This window comes from Pipistrellus kuhlii, unplaced genomic scaffold (assembly GCF_014108245.1).
Source record: "Pipistrellus kuhlii isolate mPipKuh1 unplaced genomic scaffold, mPipKuh1.p scaffold_m20_p_2, whole genome shotgun sequence".
NCBI classification, from domain to species: domain Eukaryota; kingdom Metazoa; phylum Chordata; class Mammalia; order Chiroptera; family Vespertilionidae; genus Pipistrellus; species Pipistrellus kuhlii.
In genome coordinates this window covers 36,037,400-36,054,827 of record NW_023425515.1, presented here as the reverse complement: position 1 = coordinate 36,054,827, position 17,428 = coordinate 36,037,400, and the positions used below count along the sequence as shown (strand labels likewise).

General features: G+C 40.5%; 1 protein-coding gene and 1 long non-coding RNA gene across 2 annotated transcripts in view; both read left to right on the top strand.

Moving 5' to 3' along the window:
• Positions 1-16,316, top strand: part of MCCC1 (methylcrotonyl-CoA carboxylase subunit 1) — a 50,772-nt gene extending 34,456 nt beyond the window's left edge. Inside the window, exons 14-19 of the mRNA XM_036446142.2 lie at positions 1,374-1,460; positions 7,423-7,472; positions 11,844-11,981; positions 13,115-13,222; positions 15,189-15,260; positions 15,948-16,316. Of these exons, the coding sequence (XP_036302035.1) occupies positions 1,374-1,460; positions 7,423-7,472; positions 11,844-11,981; positions 13,115-13,222; positions 15,189-15,260; positions 15,948-16,046 (554 nt within the window). The 3' untranslated portion in view covers positions 16,047-16,316. The remainder of the gene's footprint in view (positions 1-1,373; positions 1,461-7,422; positions 7,473-11,843; positions 11,982-13,114; positions 13,223-15,188; positions 15,261-15,947) is intronic.
• On the top strand, positions 2,156-7,181 carry LOC123652612. Its single transcript, XR_006742053.1, has 2 exons — positions 2,156-4,825; positions 5,007-7,181. It is a non-coding gene; the product is annotated as an uncharacterized LOC123652612 (long non-coding RNA).
• Positions 16,317-17,428: the final 1,112 nt, after the last annotated feature.

The window sequence follows — 17,428 nt, the reverse complement described above, 5'->3', positions numbered from 1 at the left end:
CATTGTGATGGAAACGCAGCGGAGTGCAGTGATGACAGCGCGGTGCGGGCCACATTGCAAGGCCTGGCGGGACGGATTTGGCCCGCGGGCCTTGTGTTTGACACATGTGACTTAACTAATCACCTAACAACATAGAGATGGATCTCTTTTCAACCAAACACCAGTGCTTGCTGCAGCCCATGCCAATCCCTTCCAACTTCTTTTACCCACCACTCCCTGTGGCCTGCTTTGTTGTAGCCTCTGTACCAGCAGCAACCTCCCGCTCCAGGAGGCGCTCCGATTCCGCTGGGTTACCCATGATTTATGGTTATTTCCTCCGCTCTTTTTTTATTCTGTAATCAAATTTCTGACTAACTAGAGACCTAGTTACTCCATCATGTCATAGAGTCAGAGCTTGGGAAAGTCAGGCAGAGGTTCGTCCTGACTGCCTGCCTCAGCATCTCACTAAGTCAGTGCCCAACTTCCTAATGGCCTGGAAGCTGGGAACTCATGATGAAAATTCACTAGCTTATTACAGTTTCTGTCAGTTCTCCTTTAAACAGTTCTTCCCTCTAAATTGAGCAAAACCTGAGCTCTCCCAAACTTGGCTCAATAAGATTTATTTATGCTGACTTTTGAAGCAAATAGAAAAAAAAAGAAAAAAAAAGGAATCCACTTATCTCTTCACTATTATTAGAATTATTATATTATTATAGGATGCTATTTTTAGGATCATTAATTTCTAGATTCAATCAAGAAAGTTATATTGAAAGCTTAAAACACACAATTACCTCTTTAGGAGATTTGTGCGCTCTCTCCTCCTTTTGTCCTGTTACATTACATGAAATGCATCTAAGTGTGCTCCATACAGCATTCCTAAGCCTGCCTGTTCTTGGCCTTTTTAGAATGGAGAATCTTCTTACTCTTACCTCTCTTTAAAATCTATAACCAGCACAGGTAAATTGCTTCAGTTTAGTCATGCTGTAGCTGCTGGATATTGTCCAGCAGAGGATGTACACTCCAGCCCCTCTAGGCGGACCAGTAACATAGGAGAATGAGAGAGGCCAGGTGAAAGGAGGATGATGAGAGGTATAGATCTGGGCGACCTGGAACGCAGCAGCCCCATCCAAAGGGATGGCCACAGCGCAGCTCATGCTGTCAGAGGATGAGAGTTTAGGCTGCACATAGTCTCACTTTCTGAGAGAAGCTGGGATTTTTCATAGGAAATCTCCTGAGATGTAAATCGAAATACCTCACTTAAATTTAAAGCAATGAGAAGAACAATGAAAACATAAAGGAGCTGCCAGTATGGGACCTGTGCTCCTGTTTTCTTTTGTAAGGTATGAATTTAGTAGGCTTGATGTTCGTAAATTTGCTGTTGAATTTTCTTTTAGATCAATATTCTCCTTTTGCATCCAGCAGCGGAAGAAGACTGAATATTTCTTACACCAGAAACATAACTCTTAGGGATGGTGAAAACAGTGAGTAATGTTTTATTAGAAGGGAAATGTGCTTTATAGAAATAGATCACATTTACCTGGGGGAAAAGTGGGTTCAACTCAGCCACAATCATTCAATTATATATTTTAAAAGATCCCTGGCCTAAACATTGTGAGGTATTATGCCAAAATGATAGAATTGATTTGCTCTGGGTGGTAGAGTTGATTTTTTTTTCTTCATTACACTTTTTCTGTATCTTGTAAATATTCTAAAAATATTTATAAAACATACATAGCAAAATGACTGAAGTGAAATTTGCCAACATTTTAGTGAGGTTACCACTGGGTGGTGGGATTTGAGGCAGTCTCTCTATCTCTCCCCCGCCACCCCCACCCAAGCTTCTGTGTACTTTCTTTGTTTTGTATTTCTTCAGTGAGAATGCAGTACTTTTATTTACTTCTTACTTAATTATTTATTTATTTTGCCCTTCTTTTCCCTCCTGAGAATGTATTACTTTTTTTCTTAAATCCTCACTGGAGGATATTTTTTCCATTGATTTTTAAAGAGAGTAGAAGGGAGAGAGGAAGGAGGGCAGAGAAAGAGGGAGACGAGGGGGGTGGGGGGGAGAGAGAGAGAGAGAGAGAGAGAGAGAGAGAGAGAGAGAGAGAGAGAGAGAGATAACAGCGTGAGAGAGAAAGACATTAATTGGTTGCCTCCCACATATGCCCAACCAGTACTGAGGCTGTGAATTGAACCTGCAGCAGAGGCACATGCCTGAGCTCCCAGCCAGGGTGAGGGTGTATTCCTTTAAGTAAGAAAAACAATATCCAAAACTCCAAGCAAGAAAGATTACCCACTGCTCAGGCAGTATTTCAGGTGGAAGTGGGTTAATAAAGAAATGTAATTTATTATTAAGTGCCTTATCATGTGTAAACTTTATCTTCACAATTTAATAAGGAGGAGTCACTGTTACAGCCACGTATGGCTGATGAAACAATGGCATGGAAGGTACAATAACTTACTCAAGACTAGTAAGTGGCAGAGCCAGTGTTTGACACCTAATCTTTCTGACCCTGATTCCTATGCTATTTCCACCCCCTTTCCCGTGGCAAATTGATTTTTGATTGCACACTAATTTGAGTGGGCTCAGGGTGGGACCTGGCTTATTGTCACTGAAGTTAGGAGAGGCTGACAGAAAATGTGGACTGGAGCAGTGTACCAGAGGGACCAGAATCATGTGGTAGCTGTGGCTATGTGCCTTCTGCTGCAATGCAGTTTGCATGGGAAGCCAGAGGGGGGCAGAGTCAGAGCAGGAAGGATGGGCAACCTTGAAGTTGAGGTACCCTTGACCTGTGACAACTCCATTATAAAACGTGCCTATCAGGTAGGACAGAAACTTCGTGCCAGCTCATCACAGCACCCTCCTCTCTACCCCAGTCCTATGTAGACATCCACTCACTTCTTAACAAATTCCTTGTTCACAGTTGTCTGGGTTACAGCTCTTTAGATATCTTTTCATCCTGAGCCTAGATGGTCATTACCTGAAGTGCACTGAGTACTTGGAAAGGAAGTTTGCAAACATCCCTTGTAGAGTAGCATTCGGCAAATGGTTAAGCTATTCATTTTATGTGAGTGTATTGATTCATTTCATCCTAAAAAAACAGCCTCCAAAATGTGAAAGTATCTTACACTAGGCTGAATATGCTGAATACAAGTATCAGCAGCAATAAAATTTAAGTGGCCTCTTCTATCTAAATTAAACAGGAAAATAGCCTGTGTGATTATAATGCAGATGAACCAACTGTGCTATTTGGCATGGATCTTCACTGAGGCACCGAGCAGTGTTCTGAATTATATTGCATTTCTTTGATTTTTTAAAAAAAATAAATGTAATTGAAGAGCCAACATGATTGCTGTTCACTGCTTCCTTTTGGCAGTATTTTTCAGCAATAATCCAGGCCTGAATGTCACAGTTTTCAGGAATGTTATGCTAATCCACAGTGACTGTGGGTGAATGAGAGTGCACCAAACAAGAAGCCTAAGGGCCCAGAAGCATTTATGAATATAAAGTAGAAACAACTCTTAATGGTCTCAGTGAGGATGGCCAAGTGTTTTAAATAATCAAGGCTTGAAAGATATTCTCACTTTGTTACTAGCGGCCATGTTTCACAGAACCCTGCCCTGCCTCTAATAATAATAATAATAATAATAATAATAATAATAATAATAGCTAAGACTTATTGTTTGGTATATGTGAGATACTGTGTTAAGCACGTTCTGTGAATTCTTTTGCATTTTCAGAACAGGCCAATGAAATTGGCGTTCTTATTAGTGTCAGTTTTATAAAACTTTGTAAAAGATTTAGGGAGAATGATAATTTTCTTAAAATCACACCCAAAGGAATTGGGAGAGCCAGAATTTGAACCCACACTTCAAGGTGCATGTGCTTACCAACACTGCATCATATTAAACTTTCATACCTTATTAAATGCATAAGAGGTGTCTGAGATTCTCTTGTGGGCGGTCAAGAGATAATCTAGGAGAGAGAAGGAAAAGTTGAGTTACCCTACTATACATAAAAGAATTTAGACATTTTTTGGCGATGTCTTTACTGTGATTCTATTAGCATTCATGTTATTATAAGACTTCATATTTTATAAATTGAAAGAAAACTGATCTGGGATGATCAGATGCATTCTCTCTCTCTCTCTCTCTCTCTCTCTCTCTCTCTCTCTCTCTTTCTTTTTCTCTCTCTAACTAGAAAAATAGTTATGATTAAGTATGGAAGGACACATTAAAGATAGAAAATGATAAATGAGAATATTGGGAGGATTTAAGATAAAATGTATATAAGTGTGAACTGGAAAATTTGTATTATGATTAAAAGAACATTTAAGTATATATGCATTCACTTATCCAGTAGCTCTAATTGAGTACTTAGTATTTAATAGGAAAGGGGAGTAAACCAATACAGAGCCATGATCTTCGCCCTCGAGAAGCTCACAGATTAGTTGGAGTGAGATTTTCAAGGGAAAATGTGTAATATACTCTGCAAATACAGGTTTTATGGGATCTTCAAAGAGAGGGTCTGCATCCTGACTAAAGAAATCAGGGAAGGCTTTGCAGAAAAGGTAATGATAGGTTTAATACATTAAATAGAGATTTGCTTGCTAAATAATGAGGAGGAAAATCCTTGGGGAGGAAGTCACAGATCTGGAAAGAGTGTGGAATGTTGGGAAATTAAGAACGGCTTGCTAAATGGAAAGCTAAGTATTCTTAGGGAGAGTGGTGGTTGATGAGCCTGGGTAGACAAGTAGGGATCGAGACTAAGAAACTTTCTGTGACATGCCAGCATTTTGATTTAATTATGGGGAGAAAAATGTAGACAAGATAATAAGAAGATCCAGTATTTGTCCCGGGTTCGATTCCAGTCAAGGGTATGTACCTCGGTTGCGGGCACATCCCCAGTAGGGGGCGTGCAAGAGGCTGCTGATCGATGATTCTCTCTCATCAATGTTTCTAACTCTCAATCCCTCTCTCTTCCTCTCTGTAAAAAATCAATAAAATATATTTTTAAAAAAAACAAGATCCAGTATTCAAGTGAAAATTATCTTTCTGACGGCAGAATGAATAGCAATGTTTTGAAGATGTGATTGATTGATTGATTTTTTTCAGCTGTAACATATTGCCTCAAACTTAGTGGTTTAAAAAAAAAAAAAGGAACTTAACAGTTTTGGAGGTCAGGAGCCCTAAAATCAAAGTGCTGGCAGGACTGAGCTCCATCCGGAGGCTAAAGGAGAGAATTAGTTCCTTTTCCAGTTTCTAGAGGCTGCTTGCTTAGTTTACTCGGACCCCTCTATCTTACTATCTTCAAAGCTGGCAGTGTAACAGCTTCATGGACTCTTCAAATAGCTCCCTCCCCCTCCTTTTTCCTGACCCCTGCATTTTCTCTTAAAAAGAGTTAAAGTTACTAACAAGATACAGGCTAGAAAGTTTCATTCATTTATACATTCAATACAAAGCTTATGAAAAAAATAACTATTCTGAAGAAAAAAGAGAGGTCTTGGTTCCTATGTTTTTCTTTTAAAGACTTTGCTACTTTGTGTTGGGAAGAAGGATGGCATAGTGGTAATGGTGCGGCCCTGGAGTTAGACAGTGTAGGTCTGAGTTCTGGCTCCCTTGTTTTCCATGACCCTTGGGCAAGTCACGTGCTCTGTAAGCTTCCACCATCCTCAGCCATACGTGGGCATGGCAGTGGCAATTACTTCCTTGTGTCATTGTAGATATTGAATGAAACAACATGTGTAAAGCACTTAGCTCATTGAATGGCATGTAGCGAGCAGTCAACTAACATTAGCTGTCATCATCCTCATAATTATTATTTTAAACTATTCCCCTGCTACTGTCAAAAGAACAGAGTAGTTCTGTATGTCATATGTTAACTACAATAAAGTTGGTTGCAGAACAATATGTACAGCAATGTCCTGTTTTTATAAAAGAAAAATACAAACCTGCATGTGTATTTTGAAAGGTCCGAAAGGATTCATACGATCCAGCGTTTAATAATACTTACATCGGGGCAATTGGGAAGACTTTTAGGCCTTGTGAACATTTTTATTTTTGTGATTTTTTAAAACACAATTGATAAAGAGAAAAATCACTCCATCATAACCCTGCTGAGGGGAGAGTCCTAAGGTGTCTAAATGTATAGAGAGAAGGTTCATTCCACCCAGACAGGCTCTCCCCCAGTGAACGCAATGTGAAGGAGGGGTGGGGGTCAGTGGGAGGGGCCTGGGCAAAGGGCACAGAGAGGGGAAGGATGGAGACACCTGGAGGATGTGAATTGACCCATTTTCCCATTTGGTTGGAGCCAGGTTGTGTGGAAGAATGGTGGGAAACAGGACCGAGTTTGGTGCTCTCAATGCAAAGCCACGTGTTCTCACTGTGGTAGGGACATGTGAGGCATCAGCTGGGAGGGTTGGGACAGGGAGCAGGAAGTCCTGGCAGGCTCTCCTCAGGTCAGCCGGGCCTGCAGCCGCTGTCTGAATCAGGGGCGGGCAGGAGAAATGGGTGGTCCAGGCATCCAAAGGGAAGAAGACTTTGGCAGTTTTGTGGTGACGGTTGGAAGTAGAAAGCGAAGGAGAAGGTAAGAATGGCAGGCTTTAAACCTGGTGACAACATTAGGGAATAACATTGCAGGAGGGAAGGTAGGCGGAGGCGGGAGATGCTTTGTTGGACACACTGTTTATTTCAAAGTATGGATGGAACATTTAGCTGGACACGACTTGGAGTTCTGCAGAAAGACTGGGAACAGATATGAGCTGGCAGCCTCAACATGACGGTTGAAGAGTCAGGACTAGATGGAATGACTTTGGTCTTGTGAACATTTTTATTTTTGTGATTTTTTAAAACACAATTGATAAAGTTTCAATTTCCATCTCCCTGGACAGTCTTTAACCAATTCTATAGTCACATAATAATGAATGTAATTATATTATATATTTGTATAGTCTATTACAGTTTATAAAGTACTTTCACACTGATGTCATCATTGTTACATCTCATCCATTTAATGGGTCAAATGGATCAGAAAACCAAGACCCGGAGATTTTAAGTGACTTAGTCAAGATCACAGAGATGATCATGCCACACAGATGGCAGACTTGGATCTTAAACCAGAACTTTTTCCCAATTAATTGCAGTTTTTACCATAACAGTACAGCCTTTCTTATAGAAAAAAAAAAAATACCTAAAATAGTCTATAATCTTAAAAAGCTAAAACTCCATTTCTAAAAAGGAAAAGTTTGAAACTCACCTTTTTTGAAACCTGCCTGATAAGTTGTGTTTTTGTTTTGTTTTGTTTTAATCTTTATTGCCAGGGAGTTAACAGATGTTGCTATCCCTAACAGCTGTTATCTTTATGTTGAAAATCAGATTTTCGGAGTCTCAGTTTACTGAGTAAATGAAGGTCTTCTAATTTTGTTTAATTTTTATCCCTTGAAGATGTAGCCATAGCTGTCACATACAATCAGGATGGGTCATATAGCATGAAGGTAAGTCTTACTGGTTCTGTTCTACATCTGATCTCCCTCGTACTGAGAATGGCCTTTTTATGCTCTCCGGTTTCTCTTAAGCCACTGACTGTTCTGTCTATACTTAGGAGAATGTCATGTGCTTTTATTTCAGACCAGTTTGAGGAAACTGCCCCCTATACATTTTCTGATTTTGTACTCAGTTCGGCTGTGATTCAAATGTTGGCAAAAAATAATAGCTTTGAGTCAGCCACTGAAGTGTGTGGATGGATACATTTATATTAAACCAGCAGCTCTCAAACGTTTTGGTCTCAAGACCCCTGTATATTCTTAAAAATCACTGAAACACCCTAAAGAGCTTTGTTTGTATTCTTGACATCTATTAATTTTTACTGTGTGGAAAATTAAACTGAGGACATGTTTAATTATTTTGATGGATATTTTTAAGTTTAAGTAACAAAATTTACCATTTTAATCATTTTTAAGTGTACAGTTCAGTGGCATTACATTCACGTTGTTGTATAACCATCGCCACCATCTATCCATAGAAACTTTCTCCTCTTGCAAAATTCAAACGCTATACCCATTAAGCATGAGCATCATACTCCTTCCTTCCCCCAGCCCCTGGCAACTTCCATTCTGCTTCCTGTCTCTGTGAATTTGGCTGCCAGGTGACTCATAAGTGAAACCATTCAGCATTTGTCCTTTTGTGAACTGGCTTATTTCACTTAGCATAATGTCTTGAAGATTCTCCCATGTTGTATCTTGTGTCCAAATTTCCTTCCTTGTTAAGGCTGACTAATATTTTGTTGACTGTATATACCACTTTTGTTTTATTCATTCATCCATTGGTGGGTACTTGGGTTGCTTCCACCTTTAGGCTATTATGAATAATGCTACTACAAACATACTAGTAGGTATATAAGTATCTCTTCAAGACCCTGTTTTCAATTTTCTTGGGCATATACCCAGAAGTAGAAATGCTGGATCATAAATATGATAGTTCTATTTTAAAAAAATTTTTAGGAACTACCATACTGTTTTCCATAGTGGCTGCACCATTTAACATTCCCACCAACAGTGCACAAGGGTTCCAGTTTCTCCACATTCTTGTCAACTTTTTTTTTCTTCTTTTTATAAAGCCATCCTAATGGGTGTAAAGTAGCATTTCATTATGGTTTTGATTTGCATTTATCTGATGGATGATGATGTTGAACATCTTCATGTGCTAATTGGCCATTTGTCTATCTTCTTTGGAGAAATGTCTATTCAAGTCCTTTGCCCATTTTAAAAAAAATCAAATTGTATTTTTTTTTTATTGTTGAGCTGTAGGATAAATTTAGACAAGTTTAGAACCTAAGATTACACAAGCACACATTCCATTGCCACAGAGTGATAACATTATCTCATGTCCTGCAGCTCTGAAAATTCTGTGCACTTATGAGAGAATGTGGGCTAAAAAGGGCAAATTACCTTAGTATTATTATGAAATAGTTTGGTTTCATGGACCCCCAGGAAACCACCCCAAGTGATCCACAGGTCATTCTTTGAGAATCCTTAGTCAAAATTTTTATACTAGCCCTCAAGTAAAAGAAGTCCATTGCATTTGCAAAATGGAACATTGAAAGAGTTAAACAACAATGTGAGAACTCAAGCAAATTTCTATAGTAAGATACAAATTCAGAGAATTTAATAAGTCATTATTATTAAGACCTGCAAAATGGGTTTATTAATGACTAGAGGCCTGGTGCACAAAATTTGTGCATGGGGGGGGGCGGTTTGTCCCTCAGCCTGGCCTGCACCCTCTCACAATCTGGGACCCTTTGGGGATATCTGACTGCTGGTTTAGGCTCGATTCTGAACTGGCAGTTGGACACCACGCTCGCAATCCAGGACCGCTGGCTCCTAACTGCTCGCCTGCCTGATTGCCCCTAACTGCTCACCTGCCTGCCTGATCGCACCGAACTGCCTCTGCCTCAGCCCCCGCTACAGCAGTTTCATCCGGAAGGGAGTCCAGAATGATATCTGGAAGGTTGTTCGGCTGTCAGGTCTAATTAGCATATTGTGCTTTTATTATTATAGATAAGCTTTTGATTGCCCAACACTTGGAGAAACACATTGGTTTTCTTTCTATCAGTCAGAAAAATTATGGGAAGTCTACCTCGCTTAATTATAAGAGTTGTAATTCATATTGGTACTTTTTTTTCCTTTAAAATTTTTGAATTACATTTGACATACAGTTTCATATGAGTTTTAGGTGTATAACAAAGTGATCAGATTTTTATGTAACTTACAATATAAAGTAATCACCCTGATAAGTCTAGTACCCCTCTGACACCATATAGAATTTGTGCATTTGGGGGGTCCCTCAGCCCGGCCTGCACCCTCTCAGAATCCAGGAGCCCTCGGGGGATGTCCCACTGCTAGCTGAGGCCCAGTGCCCTGTTTATACCATCAGTCAGACATCCTTAGCACTGACAAGGAGGGAAAGGCCCCCGCCACTGCTGCTGTTCGTGCCAGCCAGGAGCCTGGCTTCTGACTGAGTTGAGTGTCTGCCCCCTGGTGGTTAGTGCACATCATAACAACCGGCCGTTCCACCATTTGGTCAATTCGTGTATTACCCTTTTATTATATAGGATTATTGACTATAATCCCTGTGCTATACTCTACATCCCTGTGACTCTTCATCCTCCTTTTTAAATAACCAGTTTCCTAAAGCTATCTGGGGAGTGTTTGTGCCATTCAATATGTCAAAATTAAGAATTTTCTAAGCCAAAACCGGTTTGGCTCAGTGGTAGAGCATCAGTCTGTGGACTGAAAGTCCCTTCCGGTCAAGGGCATGTACATTGGTTGCGGGCACATCCCCGGTAGGGGTTGTACAAGAGGCAGCTGGTCGATGTTTCTCTCTCATCGACGTTTCTAGCTCTCTATCTCTCTCCCTTCCTCTCTGTAAAAAATCAATAAAATATATTTTTTTTAAAAAAGAATTTTCTAAGTATTTTAAGTGTTATATAATAAATTTTGTATAATACTGATTTGGAGACCCCTTTTTGTCCCTTGACAAATGGCAAATTGGCAGATTTGTTCTAATCTGCTTATGGAACTACATTCACAAATTTACAATGTGCTATTGAAAATCTTTAAACAAAACTGTTCCCAATCTAACCTTTATGTCCTGAGAATTTTACCAAGTTTCAAATGGCTGTTTGAGGGGGTTACAAAGCATATTTAATTTAGGATAGATGAAAGCAGTGTATAAATACTGCAGTATAACCTATTTCACCTTAGCCTACATAATATATTTGAAAAGAGTAGCCATGGGATTTTGACACTAACATCATGGGAATTGAGATGAAAAATAAAGACAGAAGATTTTCTGTATGTAAGGGAAATTTTATTTGAGTATATATGAGAGAAAACATTCTTTAAAACAGAATGGTTTTATGTCCTTTTGCCAGCTACCTTGAAAGATTTAAGTATAAAATTTGTTCTTTGGAACTCTCTCTTAGAGAAAATTGTGGTCAATATCCAGCTAACTTATCTTCTTAAATCATAACTGAAACCCATAAATAGGATCTACATGCTGGTGAGATAAAAGGAATACCATCTAATTATGTGGTTCTGGCTTTTTTCACCACTGACTTGGGCACAGTAAAACTAAACTTGACTTTGGATACTCAGAAATGAATGCAAACATGTAATACATATATATTTACCCAACAAAATTTTAATACCGTATTTTTCGGACCATAAGATGCTCCGGACCATAAGACGCACCAGTTTTTAGAGAAGGGAAATGAAGAAAAAAAGATTCTGAAACAAATAGTGTCCTAAAATATTTTATGTGCATTAAAACCCAACATCACAGTCATAAACACATGTAATCAACCCTGTAAAGTAAACAGCAGCATTTAGAACCATTTTAGAGCCGGGCAAGCACACAGAGACCACACAGAGCCGGGCAAGTAAAAAAACTTTTTTTTTAAAGTACTGTATATGTGTAGGCTATATTTAGACCATAAGACGCAGGGACTTTTCCCCCCCACTTCTGGGGGGAAAAAAGTGTGTCTTATGGTCCGAAAAATACGGTAATTTTGCTTAATTTGATTTATACTTCTATTTCACATGTATTGTTATTCTTGCATGAACCTTTATCTGTAGCATTGTGAGTGCTATGAATATGTTATGTAACTATGTTTTCCTCTCATTATCTCACTACTGCTTTTACCTAGAGTATTTTGTTTATGAATCTTAAGGGGAAAGTTTCTACATGACTTAAAAAAAAAAAAAACATTTTACCTGTTACCTTTTGAAACTACTTCTGATTTTATTAATCATGTAGTGTTGTTCGTTTACTTTAAGGATCTTCTCTCTTTTTTTCTCTTTTTTTAGATTGGAGATAAAATTTTTCAAGTACTTGGTGATCTTCAGAGTGAGGGAGACTGTACTTACTTGAAATGTTCTATAAATGGAGTTTCTAGTAAAACTAAGTTAATTATCCTGGAAAACACAATTTACCTATTTTCTGTGGTAAGGTCTCTTCTTTGTAATAACTCTGTTGGTATTGGGAGAAAATTGCTTGGCCAGAGATAAGGGAATTAGAAAGACCCACTTCCTTCGATCTCTTCTGTGTTTCCCTCTCCGCTCTGTTTCTTTGCCCTATTCCCGCCTTCTCTCGTTCTTTTGTTCACACAGATTCTCACTGGTAGACACATACTCGTTTTCTTCCTTTAATTCTGAAACATGTCCTTAACACGCTTCTTGTCAGAATATCTCCCTGCTCCGTGGGCCTGTTGTCTCAGGGATTTGATACCTCAACACTTTCCCCAACCACCATCCTCCTGATACTTGAAACCCTGGGGATTTGGGAGGAGGTGGCCATCGGGAGAGGAGCTGGACCAGATGTTCCCTGTGGGCAAGGTGTTCAGCAGAAAGGGAGTGGGGGGAGTGGTGTTCTCTTGGCAGATGATGGAGGTAGGTGGAGTGGGTAAGGAGTTTATCAAGAGACCTTCGAGTTCTGCATGGGTTTTCAGCTACACTGTGGTCCCTTCAGAGTCTTCTCACATTTGGAAACCTGTGATCTCACAGATCACAGCCCTTAGTGATGAGGTGCCTTTAGTCATCAAGTAAAGTATGTGGAGTCGAGGATGACCTCACTTTGCCAGGCATTCCTTCCCATAGTCAGTACACTGTGACCATATGATTGAGGTGAGTGGCGAAGAGCTTACGTTCTGGAATATGAAGCTGCTTTCATTCAAATTCAAACCACTGAGCAGCTATGTGACCTTACCTCATAAGGTTATTATTGACAATTATATACATATAATTGTTAAGAACAGTTCCTCCCTCAGACTAAGCACTTGATGGTGGAGATGTTACTAAAAACAACTTCCAGACAGTGGCTGTCTTTTACCAACAGTTATATATATATATTAATCCCTTGCATCCCCTCTGAGGCTTGTATACCATTACTCCTGCATAATGGGAACCAAAACCAAGGAGTGTAGTAATTTCATTAAGGTCACGAAGCTGGATTAGAACACTGGTGTTAAAGATGACTAACACTTAACAGAGAGCTTGAAAGTAATCATTACGTCAGTTATATTAGTAAAATTACAGGAACAAGATATTGATTTCATTTCTGGTTTGTTTCCTGTTTATAGGAAGGAACTGTTCAATTTGACATTCCAGTCCCCAAATACTTGTCCTCGGTGAGCTCAGAAGGAATGCAGGCAGGTGCCATAGCGCCCATGACTGGAACCATTGAAAAGGTAACCATGCGAATGTGTGCTAAATAAGGCCCAATAAGGCCCAATAGACATCTTTGTTGAACTATGCCATATATGTTCTTTTTCTCCTCTCTAAATGTCATTCATTGGAAAACATTCATTTAAAGAAATCAAAGGACTCTATGATAGATTCAGGTTCTATATTACAGTCTTCAGTGAAAATATCAATTTACCTAATTTACAATAGACGCTGTTAACATAAATTTTGAAAATGGGAATTTCCATAAAAGTACAAATAATTTAAATTGTCTTGTTATGATTAAAATAAGAGTATTCACCAAGCATTATTCCAAAGGGCTGTCTTTTTTAAACATGTTTTCATTGACTTTTTTTTTTAAGAGAGAGAGGAAAGGAGAGGGAGAGAAACATCAATTAGAGAAACATCTATCAGCTGCCTCCTGCTCGCCCCCTACTGAGGATCAAGCCCACAACCCAGGCATGTGACCTGCCTGGGAATCGAACTTTGAGGCTCAACCTACTGAACCACCCCAGCCAAGGCAAAAGGGTGTTTTGTACTGCTAAATTTAACAGCAATTTATCATGAATAATGACATTTTCTCTAAAGTACATAACTGCATCAGTGTTAAAATGTGAAGGACTGATATTGGTGGAGAACAATGTGGCTTGGTGTTGAGTGCAGCATGTATCCAGAATTGAGATCCTTAGTGATATACCCTCAAGTGATAATAGGTCAGAAGTCTCCTTTTAAATACTTGAACGTAATAGCGTCCCCTCAAATTCATTTAAGTCTTAAAAATTCAACTTTATCTTCTTGGTACCACTCCGAAAAAGGAAGGAAAAAAAAACTATTTAAAAAGATTGAGTGATTTCACCCAATGTTCCCCTAGAAATGTTTGCTGAGAGGCAGTGCGAGCTGGAGATTGCTCTGCCTTTCACTCATTCACTCTCAGTCCCCACTGGCCTCCCAGGACGCGGGCATTGCTGCACGGGGTGCAGATTAGGGTCTAACATTTAAAGATGCGTGTTTTCCCCAAAACTGGGCCCTAAACCCGGACCATGGATTTCCTCTGACACCAAGGCCTCACCCGGCATTGCGGGCTTGGGGGGCTTTGGCAGCTCTTTCTCATTTTTCATAGTTTTGGTTTTACACAGGGACTGCAGAGCCTGGGATACTGTGTTTCCAAACACTCCTTGATAACTCTGTCAGCAAAAACAAGCCAACAGCGAGACCATATGGCTACATGAGTTCATTTATACATACAAAAAGGAAAACGGAGAGATTTTTCTGGGGTTGCCAACAAGTATAATTCTTTCACCTGAAGATAGTCTATACATTTATCGCCTGGGGCCAGAGGACCTGAAACACTATATCCTAGACAACCTATAAACTAGACAAGCAGAGGCAGGCCTCCTACTCTGACTATGGTAAAGGCATTCAAGTATAGTTCTCCCCAGTTGGTGGTATGTCTTCCTTCCTTCCTTCCTTCCTTTTTTCCTTCCTTCCTTCCTTCCTTCCTTCCTTCCTTCCTTCCTTCCTTCCTTCCTTCCTTCCTTCCTTCCTTCCTTCCTTTTTTCCTTCCTTCCTTTTATTTTTTCCATCACCACTTATCTCTTCTATGCCCTCTTCTACCTCCACCCGCCCTCCCTCCCTCCACAATCACCACTCTGCTGTCCATGTGCATGGGTGGTATGTCTTGTCTGTACACTCATGGAGAAAACAAAAGGGTCTCAGGATACATAAGACATATTAATCTGTTTCCAGGAAAACGAGGTGGCTTGGGGGTGCGAGTGGGGAACCAAGTAGTGCCTCCCGCGGACCACAGTGCCCGCGATGCCAGGCTGCCCTGCAGGTCTCCGCTGGTGCGTTCGTCTTTGGCAGACAGGACACCACAGACTCAGGCGTCCGCAGTGTTCATTATGTATCAGCTCTGTGGGCCACGAGGACCTCTGTGTTTCCGAGGATTAACTTGTCCCTCTGGACCCCTAGGTGTTTGTAAAAGCTGGAGACAAGGTGAAAGCTGGAGACCCTCTGATGGTCATGATCGCCATGAAGATGGAGGTAAGTGTGCCATCGTGAGGTCTGTTGCCAGGTAAACTATGGGCGGTTAGCAGACTTAATTGCTCTTTTCCCTTATTTAGTAAGTTAATACCATTTTACATATTAAGGGCCATGGGCTGATAAAGCTTTAATTGTGGGGGAAAAAACAAACATTTTTCTCATTTTAATTTTGTGAAATTGCACCGGTCGTTTTGATTCTGAAATTAATGAAATCATTAATATCTTAGATTCAGGCAATACCCCAACTGAATATTAGCTATGGGTGTTTTCCAGGGCCAAACATAGGGTACCAATACTCAGTGTCATATTAAATGAGCTCTTTAGGTTTGCAAGTGGTTGGGAATTACAGGCCAGCGGTTCTCAGACCTGGCCACACTTTGTCAGCCGCACCCGGGAGCTTTGGCAAACTACTTCCCTGCACCCTTTGAAACTGGGGTCTCCCAGGAAGGGGCCCCATGCTTTTTATAAGCTTCCCAGGTGCGATTGGGAGCTTCCTCGTTGGTGACCTCGGGTGGGCTGCACCGTGAGCATGTTATTCTCTCTGTTCTGTGACGTGAACAAGGGTGGGAAACATTGGTAGACAACAAACCATCAGAGCAGTTGGCTTCATTTTCCTCTCTGACCTTGGCATGTGCTGGGTCCTCATGAGTGTCGCAGCCGTCACCGTGGTGTCTTGTGTCCCCGCAGCACACCATAAAGGCTCCGAAGGACGGCACGATCAAGAGAGTGCTCTACAGAGAAGGCACGCAGGCCAACCGACACGCTCCTCTGGTGGAGTTCGAGTGAGAGGAATCTGACGACGCAAGGGAAGCAGCAAACACTCCCATCCGAGACGGCCGGGGAAACGTGATCTTGAGTGCAGTATCTCTACGCCAAAAGAGCAAAGTGCCTTCCTGCTTTTCTCGGGGTCTGGAAACAGCAGTTTTATTCACTGATTCTATGATTATGTTAAAGCCCTTTCGTATTTGAGAATCATTCACTTCGATCACAAATAATAAATCATCTTACAGTATTTCGTACTAATAAAATGGAATTATACTTTTTTTATTGGGAGCTCCTGTGGCTTGCTTCTGCCTCAAATGTTACGCCATGTGGTCTCTTTTAGGAGGACGGGTGCAACTTTATCAGAAGAGAGTGAGTGGAGGAGAAAAGGTCGTTTAACTCAGTGGGTTATTTCCCCGTGACAATCATGACAAAAATGACAGTAACACATTTCAGGGACAGATGGCTAGCACTGAACTCAACTGAGGTTTTGTTTTCGCCTTCGTAGGGAGTTTATTGGGGAGTTTACAGACATGGGTGTTAGCTCTTGTCTTTGTGATTGCAAAGTTTCTGTCCAGGCTGCTTCTGCCTTTATTGCACCTTCTAAGGTTGTACAAGTATATATACAATCTTCTTTTTTTAAATTATATTTTATTGATTTTTACAGAGAGGAAGAGAGAGGGACAGAGAGCTAGAAATATCGATGAGAGAGAACCATCGATCAGCTGCCTCCTGCACAACCCTTACTGGGGATGTACCTGAAACCAAGGTACTTGCCCTTGACCGGAATCGAACCTGGACCTTTCGGTCTGCAGGTGGACACTCTATCCACTGAGCCAAACCGGTTCCGGCTATATATACAATCTTACACCACTTAACAACAGATACTATACAGAATACTGTAGGCAACTGTAACACAGTGGTAAACACAAGCACATTATACAGCTGTACGAAAATAGTGCTTTTTTACATCCTTATTCCATAAGCTCTTTCCTATTTAAGTTTATTTTTTTACTTTTTAAACCTTTTGTTAAAAACTAAGACAAAAACACACGTGAGCCTAGACCTACACGGGGTCAGGGTCATCAAGATGTGTTTTCCACATCCGCCTCTGGTCCCCCTGCCGCGTCTTCAGGCTCTGACACCTCGGGAGCTGTCACCTGCCATCGCAGTGCCTTCTTCTGGCTCCTCTGGAAGGACTGGCCAGCTCGTCCTGAGGAGAGGTCTCTCCTCATGGTCATTAACTTCATTTGTTTCTTTGTGTTTTTTTTGTTGTTGTTTTTTTTTTTTTTTTATCAGAGATTTGCTTGCAAGTACATAAGGCATCGTGAACCATCCTATTAATGAAAACCTTTCAGTGTTGAGGTCCGTGTTTTCAAATTTTTCAAAGAGCTTGATGCAATCTG